Consider the following 17,498-nt stretch of genomic DNA (forward strand, 5'->3'; position numbering starts at 1 on the left):
ATTAATTCTTTTTTTAAATAAATGCAGTGCTTAAACTTGGAAGAGTATTGGAAAATGTTCCACTTGAGGGAGCCAGGGGTAGGGATGAAGGGGATGGGAGGGGAAAGGGCAATTATATTTAGCAATTTACACCAGAAAACGCAGTATGAAACAGACCTAAAGAAATAAGTTTATTTAATTAAAACAGTTACATTGAAACAATTAGTGGGATAGCTTAACATAGAATAACAGATATTATTTTACAATATTCAGTCTCATATAGCCTTAAACACTATGTAATTCTAACTAAAAGGGAGAGGTCATTTAAAAAAAAAAAAATCTCTGCAATACAATAGGGGACATCAATACTGTGAAGTCCAAGAAATTAACCTTATCTATTCATAAATGTCAACAAGCCCTAGGTACACAGATCAGTATGAGACTATTTAAACATCTAACAAGGTATACTTTTTAAATATGTATGTAACAAAATAGGATTAAGTTCTGTATAAGACTACTGTGGTATTCATACTTTCACTTAAGTTGTTTATATTAGATGAACTCACTATAGCCAAAAAAAAAATAATAATAATAATAACTTCAAAACTAAGGTACTACACAAAGGCATTCTCAACAAAGTGCAATAATCGTGGATATCAAATTGAATCTTCCACAGCAAAGTAATAATCACTATGTATTCTAAAGTGGTTTAACTGTATCATATTACTTACTGTACAATAGCTCTGTGTCCAGACCCATGGTCTGCAGTAAGCATTACATAGTGGTAAAGACAAATTTCTAGAAGTAATCATTGGTAACTGACAAAAAAAGTTTGTTTTTTACATACCTACAAAGCACCAAAATAGGAGTGTTCACAAGAGTTTAACAGAGTACTGTGTCAAAAAGCTTGATGTGTTAACAAAAAGTGTAAACAGACTCTCAAATACCCAAGAATAAAAAAAAAAGCAAAAACTATAGCACCCCACAAGCACCATTTAGTCTAGAATAGGCAGAGATCACACCTTGCTTCATAATCTCTTTACACTTTAAAATACACATGAAGCACATTTTGGTGATATAGTTTACAAGCAGCTTTTTCTGTTACAAATGTGGCTAACCTCACATTTAGTGAGCTAAATTTAGGGACAGCACAAAGAAAATTTAAGTCCCTTTAGTTAAGCCTATTTAGACAAAAGCATCTATGAAGTTCACAAGCTGACCACTGTGCCTAACAAAACTTCTTATGTGACATTACTATTAGAGAACCAAAACAATATTTGGAGTGTTCTAGATACACAGTTACATGTTAGTCAAGACAAACATGGAGGAAAAAGTGCTCTGGAAACCACTGTTTCACAAACAGAATAGGTTTAAAACCCTTCAATATCAATTTTATTTTTCTAATCCCAAACTTCTACCCTATCTAGTCAAACTAGGTTTTTTTTGTCCAACAAATGCCATACAAACCTAGCTGATCAACCAAAAAACCCTTCAGATCAATAAAGCTTTAAAAGTATTGAGCAAAAGGTTTCATTTGGCAGAATAAAAAAATCAGCATAAGTTGATTATTTTGTTGAAATGCATAACACTCACCATGCACAATGAGTAACTGCAAGTGAGAATGTGTCACACACTAAGCTCATGGCTGACATTCACAAGACAAATTACTACAAATTTGTTAACTTTGCTTTTTAATCATAACCTAGAAGAAACATGCAATTATAAATGACCTCACAAAAGATAGTCATTAACTTTTGGCATAATTAGCCAAAATGCTTGGCTTCACTTTACTGAGTATTTAATTTTAGGTGCTTAATCAACAAACATGAAATCTATTACATTTCAGTAAAAATATAGGAAGTAAGAACATTCTTTTTACCCACTATCATATCAGTTCTTAATCATCTTGTCTATTGCATTTCAAAATGAATTTGGTAAATTTCTTTTAATCTAATATTTCTGAATGTCAGCCTTGAACAGATATAAGGGAATTTGGTTTCTCTCTTAACTGGTTAGTCACAATATTCAGCAACACAAACTAATATCAAAAATAACAAATGTGATTTCAAATCTGAATATTAGAAGCTAAATGCAAGAGTCAGGAAAACCTGCACACACCATGCAAATGAAGGACTTACCCTTCCTTTTAGCCGGGGCCTAGGCTGCCTACCTGCTAAATTGGAAAATGACAGTTTTAATTCAAATGAAAAATTTTTGTTACAAGAACTAGAATCCTAATTTTTAAAACATTATTTAAATGTGGATGACATTCTTCCTTACAAGTAATCCTATGATTTTTTTTGCAAGGCTTGAAATAAATTGGTCACTCCAATATCACAAGTAAAAGGCCTATACCTTTCTAAAGAAGTTAGCAGGAAGAAAGAAAAAATAATTTGAATTTTTAAAAATCAAGTAAAAAGAACTTAGTAATAAGCTAGGTCTTGTCTTAAACATTCAACAAGAGTTAGAGACTTTATCACAGCAGACACCTTCCACAGACCAAGCCAAATTAATTTAATTGTAGTTTATCAGAATGCATGCTATTTTTTACAAGTCTATAGTCTTCCCCAAAATCATTACATAAACATTATGTTTAAATTACATTTATATTTATGTTTAACTTAAATCAGATTTGATTTCAATCACCCAAATCTGGAAACTGCTTTTAAATGTAAAATAACTGTATACCCCAAATTTCTAGCTGTGCTCTTTTCTTTTGACATTTAAATATTCACGTACCTAAGTAAAGATAACTGTTTTTACTGAACCATATGGTGTACTGGAAAAACACTGCAATTGATGGTAAACTTGTATAAGGTGTTATTGGCTAACAACCGTCTTTTTGGCAGCTTTTGACTTCATGGATCACTGATGATCTGAAATGTAGACTACGAAACTGCAGTCTTCCAGACCCAAAAATGACATTCTCTGAGAAGAAAGAGTGCACTGGATCACTGACTTAACCACTAGCCTGATACCACAATGGAAACTAAACCTGTTCTATTAATCAGTAAGAGACCAACCTGAGTACTATTCTGCATAAAGGGAGTTTTATTTTAGAGAATAAAATAGTGAATAAAAAAAATTTTTTAAAGACAGGAAAAGTAAAGAAAGTAATAAAGAAAATTTTTAAATGAGCTACAGTGACAATTTCAAAAGGTCAAAAATTACGTACTCAAATTTGGTATTTTAGGCTCAAATAACATTTTCTCTCAATCTGTGGCAACAGGTTAAATGAAGATTAGAAAAGTTGGGCACAGGTTAAGGCCTTACTTTAATTATAGTTTAAAATTTTACTTCCCATTTAAAGAAAAAAAATACAGTATATGCCTCTTAAAAAAGAATGATTTGGGGAGAAAAAACACATTATAATTAGCACAACAGAGAATCAAAATTGAAGGCATTATGTGTTGATTGTCACAGGCGTATTTACATTATCAAACTTTCTCTAAACTACGGCTTGCAACCTCAGAAAATGTTAAGTTCTTCAACTTTTCAAATGCCTTTGATTTTGAGTGTCATGCAATATTTTTTCAGTTTATACCAACTTGTATTCTTTCCAAAGAAATCTACTCCATGTATAGAGCATTCTCTGTATGTACATAACTAAGAAAACAGAATAACTTTTTCCCAACTGCTTTCACTAAATTAGAGTGAATTTAAGTCGATGATAGTTGCCAAATTTTAAAAGTTCAAAAAAAAAAAAATGTATTTTATATATGTGTGAATTTTTTACCAATAACCCCTATTATAAGTAAACATGGTAGTGTTGATACATATAAAGTATCTGCCATAGAAACATCCTGAAGTTATCTCACTGAAAAATTGTGCTTTCCCTTTAAATTTCAGTCTGCCTAACTATTGCACATGCTTCCTCCATAAGAGAACTAAGTGCATAGACACCAATCTTCCCTTCAAATTTAACCATGCAGGAAAAGATTAAAAGTAACATAAGAAAAGTGCAAATAAAATTGGTGCTTAAAAGCACATTCAACTGTAAGTCCTTAAGACAAAGGAACTTGGGATGTAGAAAATAGTCAAATGATGACATTTGATTTTCCTCACCACAGTAAAATCTCTCCTAAGATCTTATTTGACCTGGCTTCTCTATGATTTCAAGAAGGAAAACTATCCAAAATGCTCACATTACTTCTCTATTGTCTTTGAGTTTCCCATTCTTCGGTATTTATAAGTACAATTTATATGGGATAAAACAATCTACCAATTCAGATACAAATCTGAGTTGCCAACATACTACTTTTTTTCAAGTAATATGTTAAGACTGTATGTGTTTAGCTTCATTGAGATAGGTGTTACTGTGTACAGGAACCAAGATCTAGCATTCAATCTGAGAGCGTGGCATCCTCCGCAAACTTAGTGCATGTCGATGTATTTCTTGCATCTGTCGTATTCTGTCCTTCTGCCACATTAAATTCTGGGGCATGGGGTATCTCTGGCTACCATGCAGGCACCTGTAGGGGATTCTCACATGGCAAGCAGTTGCCCTACAACGTGGTTGTGGCATGGGAGGAAGGAGCATCCACCGCTTTCTCTCAGCACAATAACGATAGGCTTCTTTTCGATATTGCTTGTCAATATCATCACTATTTTTCCAGCCCCCAATGATGAAAACATCATCTTTGTAATAGCAAATTGCTGCTCCTTCTATGCTAAGGACTTCTGGAGGTAAGCTTTCAAGGATCTCATCAGATACTCGGCCAGAGATTTTTCTCTTTGCCTCTTCATTATCCAGAGGATAACTCTTTGGACAGCATGAGGCTGTGTGGTAGAAGTTTGTACTGGCCACAGACATTTGGAAAAAGCAGTAATTGTCAATAAGTGGCAAGGAATCCACATCTTGCCACTGCCGTGTCTCTGTGTCATAGCGGGTAATAATGGCCCTTAATCCATCTTCACTGTCACTGTCCACAGGAGTACGGGCAGCAATGTATACAAATCTTTCTTCTATAGTGACTGCTTTGACATCACGAAGAATCTTTGGTGCTGACTCCAAGTTGTGCCATTTATCTTGGTCAGGATTATATACAGTTACATCTTTAAAACCAGGACTAAAGTTGCCATGTCCTCCAATACTATACAGTTTTCCCTTTACTTCTGTGAGGCCAAAAGAATGTTTTCTTGTCATTAAATTACAAACTTGTTCCCACATATTTCTATTTGGATTATATCTTTCCACTGTTTTGGCAAATCCAGGTTCCATTGACCCAGCAACATATATGTAAGATTCTGTCACTGCAACAGCATGTCCGTCCAAGTGATTATGAATATGTGGCAAGTTTACCCATCTGTCTTCATCAATAAAATATCCCACACACTCACTTAAGTAGTCCCCTCCTTCTGACACACCACCAATCACCATAATCACATCCATATTCTGCCCATACCTTGGCAGTAATCCAACAGGCGACACTGAATGCTGCAGATTACCAGATTGTAAATTCTCTGCTCTTAGAGCATGGCTTTCCACAGCTTCAGAGACTAACTTGACACAAGCTTCACTAATGGATACCAGCCTTTCTGATTTTACATGCCGTGTAAGATAAGTAGGTTTCATCTGTGATAATCTAAGCAATTTAAAAAGTTCTTCAAAATATCGCTCCCTTTCTTCAGCATTTCTTTGAACCCACTTCAAAACTGTTTCAAAGAGAACCTCTTCTGAATCAACTGTAATTTCCAAGTCTGAAAGCCAGTCTCGAATGAGATGAAAAGGTAAAGTGTAGAATTCTTCATCCTGAATCACTTTATAGAAATTCCTCCTTATCATATCTGCAGCTTTCAGAGCAAGTTGACTCAGGGTGTACATATGGGCTAAACTATGGATAGCCACACAATTTGAGAGATTCAGTTTTTTCTTGAGAAATTCTCCACAAAATTCTTTTAAACGAATCAGTAAGAACCTAAAGTCAAGCACAGACAAAAGGAATGATTCAAGTTAATATTAGCATCTGTACAACATGAAATTTTTTGTCTATTTCAAGCTAATTTGGTCCAAAGTTAGTTCAATTCTGGGGTCATGAAAAGATCATAAAATAACAGAAAGCATGGTCTGAGATTAGTAAAAATATTGCAACTCAAAACATTAAGTACCTTCCAAACACTGTTTAGAACCTGAGGGATACAAAGATGAAAGATATAAACCTTCTCCTTCAGTAACTTGAAATCTAATAGGTATATAAACAATGATGATACAAGTTAGACTGTAATAAGTACACAGGAAAGGGGCAGAAAAAGTGGTTTTTTGTGTGTGGGATATATGGCAATGGAGAAATGATTCCTTGGTAAATGCTTATTCCTGTATTTATCATTTAATATATACATTATTTAGCTTCTAAACAACAAATTTATTATATTATAAAATAGAACTGAGTGCAGTGGAGCACATTATGCCTTCCTGCTAAGAGCCAGTGGATCCCTTGAATTTAAGAGTTCTGAACTGCATTAGGGCAGCAAGTATGGCATCAAAAAGTAATGCTAAGAAAAAAGGCCAGCAGGCTACCTAAAGAGGGAGAAACAAGCATATAATGGAAAAAATGGAATAATTTCATGCCTATCAATGATGTTAGTGGCCACTGCAGTGCCACCGTCCTCTCCCAAATAAAAATATACATAGATGTTCCAAAAGTCTTAATGCCAGTTACATTAAGACTTTTGTAGTATCTAATTCACAAACCTGTTCTGAATCTCAAATGGCAAAAGGGATGCAAGTCTTGCATATCATAAAGTACTATACAAATATAAGTTATATCCACAAATCTAAAGGAAAAACAGATTCAATGTTATCTAAGATAAGAATTTTTATCCTAGAGCCCATGAGAAATTTTTTAAAAGTCCATGAACTTGGTCAGGGAAAAAAATTACAACTTCATTTTTACTAAGCTTTAAACTGAATTTCAGCACTTTAATTATTTAAAAACATTCTGAGGAAGCCATAATCTTTAACAGGTTGCCAAAGAGATCTAATCAGCCGGTCTTAAAAATGGTTAAAAATCATTTACTCACGAAACTCAGAAGAGGCTTTCGGAAGAAACAAAATCAGAGCTAACCCTTTGAAGAAAATGAAAATTTTCAAGAGAGGAAAAACACCGGAGGGTAAGGAAAGTCTGACGGAAGACACGATCCATGTATATTTGAGCAAAACCTCCTCCTAAAGGTTAATGCAGTAGAACATGCACTTGAGAACAGGGGCTTTTCATCTTTGTATTCCACATGCCTACGGGTCAGTTTGGGTCACTAAAGAGCAAAGCCTGCTTTGGGACCAGAGAGATCTAGGGCACAGACTGGCTACGAGAGGAAAAATAAAGTCACTTGGGCGCTCAGTACTCCAGGGCTAAGCAAGTCAAAGACTACAATTGCAGACTGGAGGCAGACACACACAAGGGAAGCACTTTCTTTCCCATCAGTTCCACACCTTCGGCCTCCTCTTCCCCCTCCCCCCCTCGAGCTCCTCTCGCCCTTTCTCAGGTCTCCCCCTCCCTTCCCCATTCCCCCTCACCTTTTCTCCCCCCCTCCCCTCGGTCCCTCGGCCTCTGCCCTCACCTGTCGGCCAGCTCTAGAACCTCGTGGACGCTGCCGGTGCTGACGCGAATGCGGCCGGTGTACATGTACTCGATGACGGCCTCCACCGTGTCAGGCTCGGGCCCGGGCTCCGAGCTCCACTTACGCATCTCGACGCGGCCCGAGCGGGACTCGGAGAACTGGCCTGAGAGCAGGGGCGTGAAGTACTCGGTGGCGGCGGCCAGCACGGAGCGGTGGGCGCGGAACTCGCGGCCGCCGGCGCCGCCGAAGCACAGCGTGATGTCGCAGAAGAGGCCCTGGCGCCGCTGCTCGTTCTGCCGCCACGACAGCTCCGAGCAGTGCGTGCTGCACTCGAAGTCCTCCGACTCCGGGCCTGGCTCCCCGCCGACCACCTCCGCCATGGAGGCGAGCCCGGCCCCGAGCCCGGCCCCGAGCCCGGCCCCGAGCCCGGCCTCCGCAGCCACGCTGCCGCTGATGCCCATGCCTTCCACTCCCAGCCCCACGGGCCCAGCGACAGCCGGTTCCACCCCTTCCATCTCCACCACCTGAAGGGAAGCAGCAGCAGACGCAGCCATGTTGCAGCCGGTCCGCCGTTCGCTTCTAGTACGGTTCCTGCGCAACGCGCGAAGGCAACTGGGAGAACTCAGCCGGGAGCCCTGCGAATGCGCACTAGACTCCGGAGAAGGAGAAGCGGAGTTCGGAAGTCTGGGCCGAGACAGCAGATTGCGCATGTGCGAGGATAGAGGATTAAGCCGAGCCACGAGTAAGAAAGAAGCCTAGGCCCGAGAGTTTGGCGAGCTCGCGCCCTTACCTCGGGTAGAGACTGTTAGACGGTTAGGCGGGGTGCTGGGAGGGCTCGCGCATGTGCTCTGCGCTCTTTTCGCTGGCGAAAAGGAGAAATTCTGAAGCCTGGGCGGGGAAAGTCGAGTGCGCATGGGCAGGGATAACGGATTGAGATGGCTTCCAGTAGGAAAGAAGCCGAGGTTGCAGAGGCTGGCTCACGCCCCACCTAAAAATTGAGACTGTTAGATGGAGTGGGGCGAGTTGTTGCGCATGCGCCTTGCTAATTCCATCAATCTCTTGCTCCCTTGTACTCCAAAGTGGGGGTGGCTTGTTTCTTCTGACTCTGGCCTACCTGCATCTACCGATATGCCTGTAATAGCTTAAAGCTCTTTAAAGAGGACCACTTGATCCTCTATGATCTATCGAGGACCGCATTACCCCTATTTTGAAGAGAAAACAGGCTGGATGGAGTGACTTGACCAGTCATCCAACCCATCAGGATGTCAGAGATAGGTCCAGAGAAGGGCTCGGGTGGTCTGCGGCCAATGTGGACCTTTTTCCCAAAACACAGTAGCTAGAGCAGCTCTGAGCCCCAGACCCCCGCCCCCGAGTCTTACTCCCCCCCCCCCCCAAGCCTTAGAAAGGATATCCTTCGGGAGTGCTCTCTCCTCACAGAAGTGGCAGGGCCTGCTGCTCAGATCATGGAAGCCGGACTACATTCAGAAACGGCTCTTCGCCCTCCGCCAGCTTAGTAACCTCCGACCGGAAAGCATTCCCATTCTGTCGTGGCTCCTCCACAATGCTAGGGTCGTGAGAACAGCCGGCGGCCGGCCTAAGCAGAGTTTCTGGGGCCTCGGGATGTCCATGCGGAAAATGGTCATCTTCACCCCAATGCCTTCAGCTCATGGGGCGCAGTTTTCCCGTCCCCAGCTTGTTTGTAATCCGTTAGACTAAGCGCTCCTTGAGAGCGGGCCATTGGCTTTCCCTACATCCCCAGCTCTTAGCACAGGCCCGGTAGGGAGCAGGTACTTCGTGCACGCTGGACTGCCGGCCAGTGGTCATGCTGTGAGCAAACGGGCGCGTCTGCTCGGAGCTCTGGCTTCTCAAGGCCCCATAAGGGCTGTAGACCCAATCAAGCTGGGAAGAAAGCGTGGCTCACTGACTTAAGGACAAGACTTTAGGCCCGCTGGGATTTGCTTACTGAACGTGTGAAGCTGAATTTTCCTCCTCATTTTAACCAGTTACTTTGTGAGAAGGGAAATTCCTTTCCCCTCCCTCCCTTACCTTTATAAACACTTCTCATTTAATCAATCAACCAAAAGATTGTGGGGGAAAGTCAGGTTTGTGGGGATAAATACCGCGTCATATTAGTTCATGAATGAAAGAAAAGTGCTTCCCACTAGGGTGGTGCTTTCGAAGCCCGGAGTTCGTATTTGTGAGGGAGTACTTTTGGAGACTAGTTTTTTAAGTGTTCTTAAAGCAGCACTTTAGTTAATAACCCTTTCTACTCAAGAGTGATTAACTGAATTGTTTGTCAATAGATAATCCAGGGGGGAAGAGGGAATTCCGGAGACCCTGGGCCTTAGGCATTGCAAAGTTACCCTTGACCCTAAAAGGAGATGGAGCGAGTTGGCTTGAGCTCTAGGGTCTCCTCGGTGAAAAAAAAGTGTTGAAGATTTGATGAGTTTACAAGATCCATACAAACCTGTTCTTGTCAGAGGATAATGCAAAAACAAAAACAAAAACTGGAAATGCAAGGCGTTTGTTTACTTTTTTTCCATAAAAAGCCAACACTCATTCTGTCTGGATGAAGTCCTGGATAGATAGATGGGTATTAGCAGAGAAAGCCTGAATCATTGTAAACAATCTAGAAACCCAGTTACTCTCTGAGGCAGGCAGGGAGGAGCATGGGTAGGATCATTTCAGCCTTAAATGGGCCTTTTGTTTTGATTCCAGCCCACTTCAAGCAGAGGTTAGTAACTCCACAATTACTTTATTCACTCAGAAAGCCAAGTGATGAGGTCAAACCCCTGAAGTTATATTTCCCCTATAAAAGATCTTCTCATATTTGTAACTTTGCCCAAAAGGCTATCAAAGTGTGCATACCCTTTGATCCAACAGTGTCACTATTGGGTCTGTGGTCCCAAAGAGATCATAAAAAAAAGAGAAAAGGACGCATATGTGTGAAAAAAAGTTCAGTGTAACAGTTTTTATGTTTTTTGTTTTGTTTTGTAGTGACAAGGAACTGGAAATTGAATGAATGCCCTTCGGTTGGGGAATATCTGAATAAGTTATGATAGATGATTGTAATGAAATATTATTTTTCTATAAGAAATGATCAGCAGAATGATTTCAGAAAGGCCTGTAAAGACTTACATGAACTGGCACTAAGTGAATTGAGTAGAACCAGGAGATCATTGTGCACAATAACAGTAAGATTATGTGATGATTAACTGGGACAGATTAAGGTCCTCTCAGCAATATAGTGATCTGAGGCAAATCCAATAGACTCGGGATGAAAAATGCCATCTGCATCTTGAGAAAGAACTTCAGAAACTGAAAGTAGATCAAAGCATACTATTTTCACCTTTTTTTGGTGGTTTTTTTCTTTCCCGTGGCTTTTCCCCTTTGTTTCGATTTTTTCTTTCACAGCATGACTAATGTGGAAATATGTTTAAGATGATTTTATGTGTATAACTCTATTAGAATTTGTCAAAACAAAATTATGGAAACATTTAGCAAGATCCAAACTCCCCACATCCTGTTTACAAGGACCCAAGCTCCCTGCACCTGGTTGGATGGGCAATACCATCTTGTATTTCTGCCTCCTGCAATCAGCTGCCCAAGCAGGAATTAACAAAAGCCCTGCTAGGGCCTATTCCAGTGGCCTGGTACCAGAAGAATCTGACTACACCCTGTAACCTCAACATTGTTATTCTTAACCTGACAACAGTAGCTCCACTGTTATTTGAAAAAATGTTATTTGAGTCGTTCGGTTCATAAATCATTCTGTTCATATCATACAATTCTCTTCTATTTTTGTTTTTGCCCTGAATTCATATCAAATACCCTCCAAACTGGGACTTTTGGCTCATGGGTTATTTTTTTTTAAGCTTTTTATTTTCAAAACATGCATGGATAATATTCAACATTCACCCTTATAAAACCTTATGTTCCAAAAATTTCCCTTTTCTCCCCATGCCTTACCCTAGATGGCAAATAATCCTATATAGTTAAATATGGGCAATTTTTACACACACACACACACACACACACACACACACACATTTCCACAAATATGCTGCGCAAGAAAAATCAAGTCAAAAAGGAAAAAAAATGAGAAAGGAAATAAAATGCAAGTAAACAACAGAAAGAGTGAAAATACTATGTTATTGATGAGGAGTAAACTGAGGTTCTAAACCGAGATGGATCAGTTCCTTTTCTCTCTCTCCTTCCTTCCCCAAAGTAACCAAGGGCGGGGTCGGCAGCAAATGAATTTGCTACTTAATGCTGTATGGAAACATAGTCTTTATTGATTAGAATGGAAACACCAGAGCCGGTGGGCAAAATGGCTGCATGGTACAAGGCCAATTTTGCAAAGAATAGATTTTTGAGGACTCTGTTTTACACAAGAGCACAATCATTCAGATGCAGTGATGTAAGGAGAGTGATGTAAATAAGATAAGGATTCTCTTATCTTTTGGGGACAGACAGAAGTCTCTTCCCGAAAAGGAATTTCCTGCTGGCATTTGGTCTATCTGAGCAGATTAGAATGGGGGCTGTAAAACCCTGGCCAGCTCAGCTAGCCCAAACTAGTTTGACCAGATCTTGTATCAAAGGTCCAAGTCCCAAAGGAAGTTGGAGATCAAACAAGGAATATCAAGGGGCTACCGCCCCCAACATTATGATTCACATGAAGTCCTCACCGTCCTCTCTCTGGGTGCAGATGGTTCTCTTCATCACAAGACCATTGGAACTGGCCTCAATCATCTCATTTTTGAAGACAGCCTCGACCATCAGAACTAATTATCATATAATATTGCTGTTGCTGTATATAATGATCTCCTGGTTCTGCTCATTTCGCTTAGCAGGCCTTTCTGAAATCATCCTGCAGATCATTTTTTTTATAGGACAATAATATTCCATATCTTTCATATATCATAACTTATTCAGCCATTCTCCAACTGATGGGCATCCACTCAGTTGACAGTTTCTGGCCACTACGAAAAGGGCTGCCACAAATATTTTTGCACATGTGTGTCCCTTACCCTCCTTTAAGATCTCTTTGGAATATAAACCCAATAGAAACACTGTTGGATCAAAGAGTATACACATTTTGATAGCCCTTTGGGCATAGTTTCAAATTGCTTTCCAGAATGGTTGAATCAGTTCACAGCTCCACCAACAATGTATTAGTGATGCTTTTTGAGTGGTCTAGGTCCCTGGTGGTCTAGAGATTAGTGGCTTTAAGAGAGTTATCAAGAATTCCCATTAAATTGGCTGCAGGTTCTGGGAGTGAAAGAATTCACTCCTGAATATTAGTTGCAAAATGAAAGTTTATTGTTAGATAGAAATCAGTTTAACCAGAGATTTCTATAGTGGGAGATGTATGGAAAATAGTTTTGCACTGAAAATGCAGTTCTCAGTGGACAGAAAGTCCGGCAGTTAAGTCAGCTGCCAAAGTCCATCTGCAAAGACCTTAGTTGATGGAAGCCCATTATATTGGTTGTCTTGTTGGGGGTTGGGAAACCCGAGCAGATCAGCACCAGTGGGGGCTGGTCAATCCAAGCAAGTCAGAATGGGGGCTGGGAAAAGCCCGGATCTCCTATTGGAATTCAAAGGGATATTTTTGACCAGGAATCAAAGACTCTGCCATCCTGGACTGGGGAGGATATGCCTCAGCTAGGAGAGGCTAGGAATCTGAAAGGAATCACAGATCAATAGGAAATAGTTTCTTAAAGGGACCCTAACCCTCTTCATTCCCCCCACAAGCAGTTAAAACTTAAATTCATTTAAGGGAAAAAGGACTTGGGGCAGGGTCCCTTATTGAGGCAGAGTTGAAGGAGATTATCTCCTTCAAGGATTTTCAGAATTTTGGGGTCCACTCTTCCTTCCCCCCTCAAGGGGCAATGATCTCTTCTTCATGTAACTGCTTTAAGCTGGCAAGGGTCGTAGAGATTTTGGGGGTTCATGCCAGGAGGTGAGGCGTGAGGTCTGGGGATGGCAGCAGGGCATCTAAGGGGTATTTGTCCTGGTCAGTCATCCCCAATCAGCCGTGCCATGTTCTAATGGCTGAAGGGCAGTTGAAAATTCAAAGTTTGAAGCCTAGAGAAAACAGATCTCAGGAGCAGATTAAAATTCAGGTATCATCCAGGGTTGAGATGGTGACATTCAGGAATGAGGCCTTTGGCAGGAAATGCTAAAGGTCTCTTCTGTGCGCTGCCTGTAAGAATGCTTATGGCCCATCCAAAAATATCAAATGCCAAAGAAAAAATGCTAGGAGCAAAAAGTTTAGCCCTTTCATTCCAATTTCCAGGAAAGCTAGTTTCTCCTGGGGTTGGGTCAGAGTGGCAGGGATTAAGGGGTAGGCAGGAGGCCTTGATATCTATTAGGTTTAATAAGCCACTGATGTCCATAGGCTTTAAAAAAAAAATGCTCTGAATCCCTAGGGTTAATGGCTATCCCAGGATTACCAGGATTAATTTTTAGACCTTTTTGATTAGTAGGCTTTTGATTAAAAAACAGCTACTGATCTGTTTGTGAGGCAGGGTCAAGGGATGGGCATGTCCCCACTTGTCAGGGCTGCATATGAAGATAAGAATGGAGTTCAAGCTTTTAGAAATCTCTTAACTGGCTGCTTTTTTTTCTTTTTCTTTTTTTTTTAATAGAGAGTTGGTTCCTCAATCTTACCAGAAAAATCACCAAAATGGTTAAGCAAAGATCCTGTGCCTTCCCCTCTACTATCCACTCCTTATGGGGAGGGGCAGAAGGGGCCAGAGGGAGTGCAAAATAGCAGCACTGCCTACCCAGCTTACCAGCCCCAAGATATTTGGGGTATCCTGGTGAATAAGAGGGGAAACAGGGCCAAACCCCAAATTCCTACCAGAGAGCAGGATGCTGGGGGAGCCAGTTTAACCCCTGTGATGTTCCCTGATGTGGTGGAAAGGCAGTACCTCCAGTACTGCTCCTGCTTGAACTCAGGACAGGGACTGAGGTCTCCTCAGACAGTTTCCTTGGCACATACAGCATTAACTTTTGGGGTTCCCAGCCTAAGTCCGGGAAGGATTTTGCATTAACAAAGCACTTTCACTCTTGAGTGTCTTTTCAGGAGGCAGAAGTTGTCCGAGAATAAAAGAGGTGAGAATCTCAGGTTTTTTAGTTCATGTGAGAGAGTTAAAAGAAAACCAACAGCTGTTTGCTCAAAATGGGCTCCTCCAGTTTTGAGTTTAGTATATTGGCCTTGGACCCCTGAAAAAGTTGGGGGGTGGGTCCCAAGTCTGTCATTAGGCTGGGAGTTTTTTCAGCTTTGAAAGAAACAATTCTGCTGGGTGTATTTCAGCAAGCTGCTTTTGCCTGAGGGCAGAAGTGTTAGTCCCAGGATTTGAAAGAAAAAAGCACTTTTAAAAGCACACCTTTTAAGATGGAAAGAAGGCTCCTTTCAAGGGCTCCAGAGTGTTGGTGAGTGGAGGGAGATTGAAATTCAGTTAACTAGTCGGAGTTCAAGTTATGAGGCTGAGGTATTTTTTCCAAGCCTGTGAAGAGCAAGTTAGCAACCTGGAGGCTTTGGAATCAGCTGGAGTCAGGATAAGCAAAAGTCCTCGGTCTTTATTCTTGGTCTTTAGGAGTAGAAGTGAAGGGGATGGACACAGGACCACCCTTCTCTCCATCTACCACCAAAATGACCCTGGCTTGTCTTTACTCCACTTCCTAATCCCCCCCACAATTCTCTATATATACCAAAAGATCCAACCAGGACAAAATAGTGGGAAGGGTCATTTTCCAAGCATATTCTCATAGATTATTGTGCAATCAGTAATTAGCCTTAAGTGCATTGACTCAAGAGTTTCAGCCCTTTACCTCTCCCCCTTTCTTTTGTTTTAGAACACTGGTGGTCACGCCATTCCTGACTTCTCAGGGAGGTAGAACCCCAAAAAGGAGGTGATCACGCCTTCCTAGACTTCTCAGGAAGGGAGGTGAAAACACCAAAAAGGAGGTGATCACAACCTCCCTGATTTCTTAGGAAGGGAGATGAAAAACACCAAAGGGAATTGGGGAGTCAAGCCAGACTTGAGGGGTTTCTGGGGCTGAAGGGTCTTATTAGAAACAGGTATGCACAAACCCATCAGCATGGGAGGTATTACACAAGCACATAGCAAATAATGCACAGGCTATATTAGTGATGACTCTCCCCACAGCCAGTGAAGGCTCAATGTGGTGTAACAAACATGAATTGTACATGCAAGTAGTGACATAACAAACAATATAAATCAATATTATGTTGTAAAAGACTTCCAGAAGTCCTAGAAAGAGAATATGTAAACAACAGTCACACATATGCCTTTTTCAGCAGCCAAGGGATAGTCCAAAACCAATCTATTGTCCATTGCTTCACGTGTCAGGGAATCCAATGATCACTGAAAGTTTTTGAAGTCCTGCAACAGTCTTTTTATGTGTTAGGAAATCCAATGATTCCTGCAGATTTTGAAGTTCTGCAACAGTCTTATTTGTCAGAAAATCCAATGATTCCTGAGGGTTTTCAAATATGTCTCAGAGAATCCAATAATTCCTGAGGGTTTTCAAGTCCTACACAGACTTATCATGTCTCGGAGAATCCATTGATTCCTGAGGGTTTTGAAGTTCAACAATTTTTGATGTCCACGAGTCAAACGCCATAACTGCCAGGCTCTTTCAATGGTGGGCACAGTAAGCAACAGAAACACCTGATGGTTCTTGGATCTTCTCCTTCATTTCAAGGGTCTGCTCTGTCTCTCTCTGATGGACAAGGTGAATACGGCTCATTGGCACCCATCTGATTCCTTCTTCATCTGTAGAGATACAAGCAAATCCTCTCCCCTAAGTAGTTAATCTATCTGGTCCCTTCCATTCACCACATTCTGGGTCTCTCCACATCACCTGGCAATGATCTAAAGATAGTGGAGTTGCTCCCACTGGACACTGCCCTTCCAATGAGTTATAAAACCTGTCTGCTGGAGTCAGTGCATCTTTGTCAAAAATCAAGAAGTTTTTTTGTTTTTGGAGGAGCGTCTTAATGTCTCTTTCTCCTCTCTACTATTGCCTGTCCTTGAGGATTAAAGGGTATGCCAGTGGTGTGTAGAATCTTACAAAAGTGTGCAAAATGTTTAGAAATATATGCAGGTCCATTATCTGTTTTTATTGCTTGTAACACACCCATAATTGCAAATGCTTATATAAGGAATTCAGTGACTACTTGGGCTGTCTCTTTTGCTGCTGGTATTGCAAAAGTGAATCCTAAAAAGGTGTCTACCACAACATGGATAAAAGACAGACAACCAAAAAATTTATGATGAATCACATCCATTTGCCAAATTTTATTGGGTCTCAAACCATGAGGGTTCTTCCTGGAAGGAGTATAGGAGTGTGGAAAGAAGGCAAGCTATACAGGTTTTTACTATGCTCCTAGCTTCCTCTCTTGTTATTCCAAATTGTAAACGTAAATCTTGAGCAGCCTGATGATATTTAAAATGAGATTCTTTGGCTTCCTGAAATAAAGGAGTATTGGCCAACATGATTAGATTAGGTTATCTGCCTTTGAATTACCATCAAAATAGGACCTGGGAATCCACTATGAGAGTGGACATGCAAGATATAAATCTTACCTGGATGCTTTCTCACTTGCTCTTGAAGTTCCTTAAAGAGCTGACAAATATTAGAGGCTAAAAATTTTATTTAGGCTGTGGCAATTCTTTGTACCACACCTACTGAATAGGCTGAACCAGATATTATAGTCACATTTCCTGGCTAATAACTAAGAGCTAGAATGATTGCATACAATTCATTCTGCTGAGTGGACTGAAAATGAGTTCTGACTAATCTATAGCTAAGTCACAAGAGAATAGTATACAGCACAAATATTATGTTTCGATGCATCTGTAAAGATAGTTGGTCCTTTAAGAGGAACTTTAGAAACTTTTTCTTCAAGAATCTATCTCCAATTATAT

General features: G+C 40.7%; 1 protein-coding gene across 1 annotated transcript; it reads right to left on the reverse strand.

Annotated features, from left to right (window-relative positions):
• Positions 1 to 157: 157 nt before the first annotated feature.
• On the reverse strand, positions 158 to 8,841 carry KLHL11 (kelch like family member 11). Its single transcript, XM_074261514.1, has 2 exons — positions 7,537 to 8,841; positions 158 to 5,897 (listed from the first exon to the last, which is right to left on the reverse strand). Exons 1-2 carry the CDS (start codon positions 8,244 to 8,246, stop codon positions 4,316 to 4,318), a joined length of 2,292 nt encoding a protein of 763 aa, XP_074117615.1. The 5' UTR covers positions 8,247 to 8,841; the 3' UTR covers positions 158 to 4,315.
• Between the last annotated feature and the right edge of the window lie 8,657 nt (positions 8,842 to 17,498).

This window comes from Sminthopsis crassicaudata, chromosome 4, assembly GCF_048593235.1.
Source record: "Sminthopsis crassicaudata isolate SCR6 chromosome 4, ASM4859323v1, whole genome shotgun sequence".
NCBI lineage: Eukaryota > Metazoa > Chordata > Mammalia > Dasyuromorphia > Dasyuridae > Sminthopsis > Sminthopsis crassicaudata.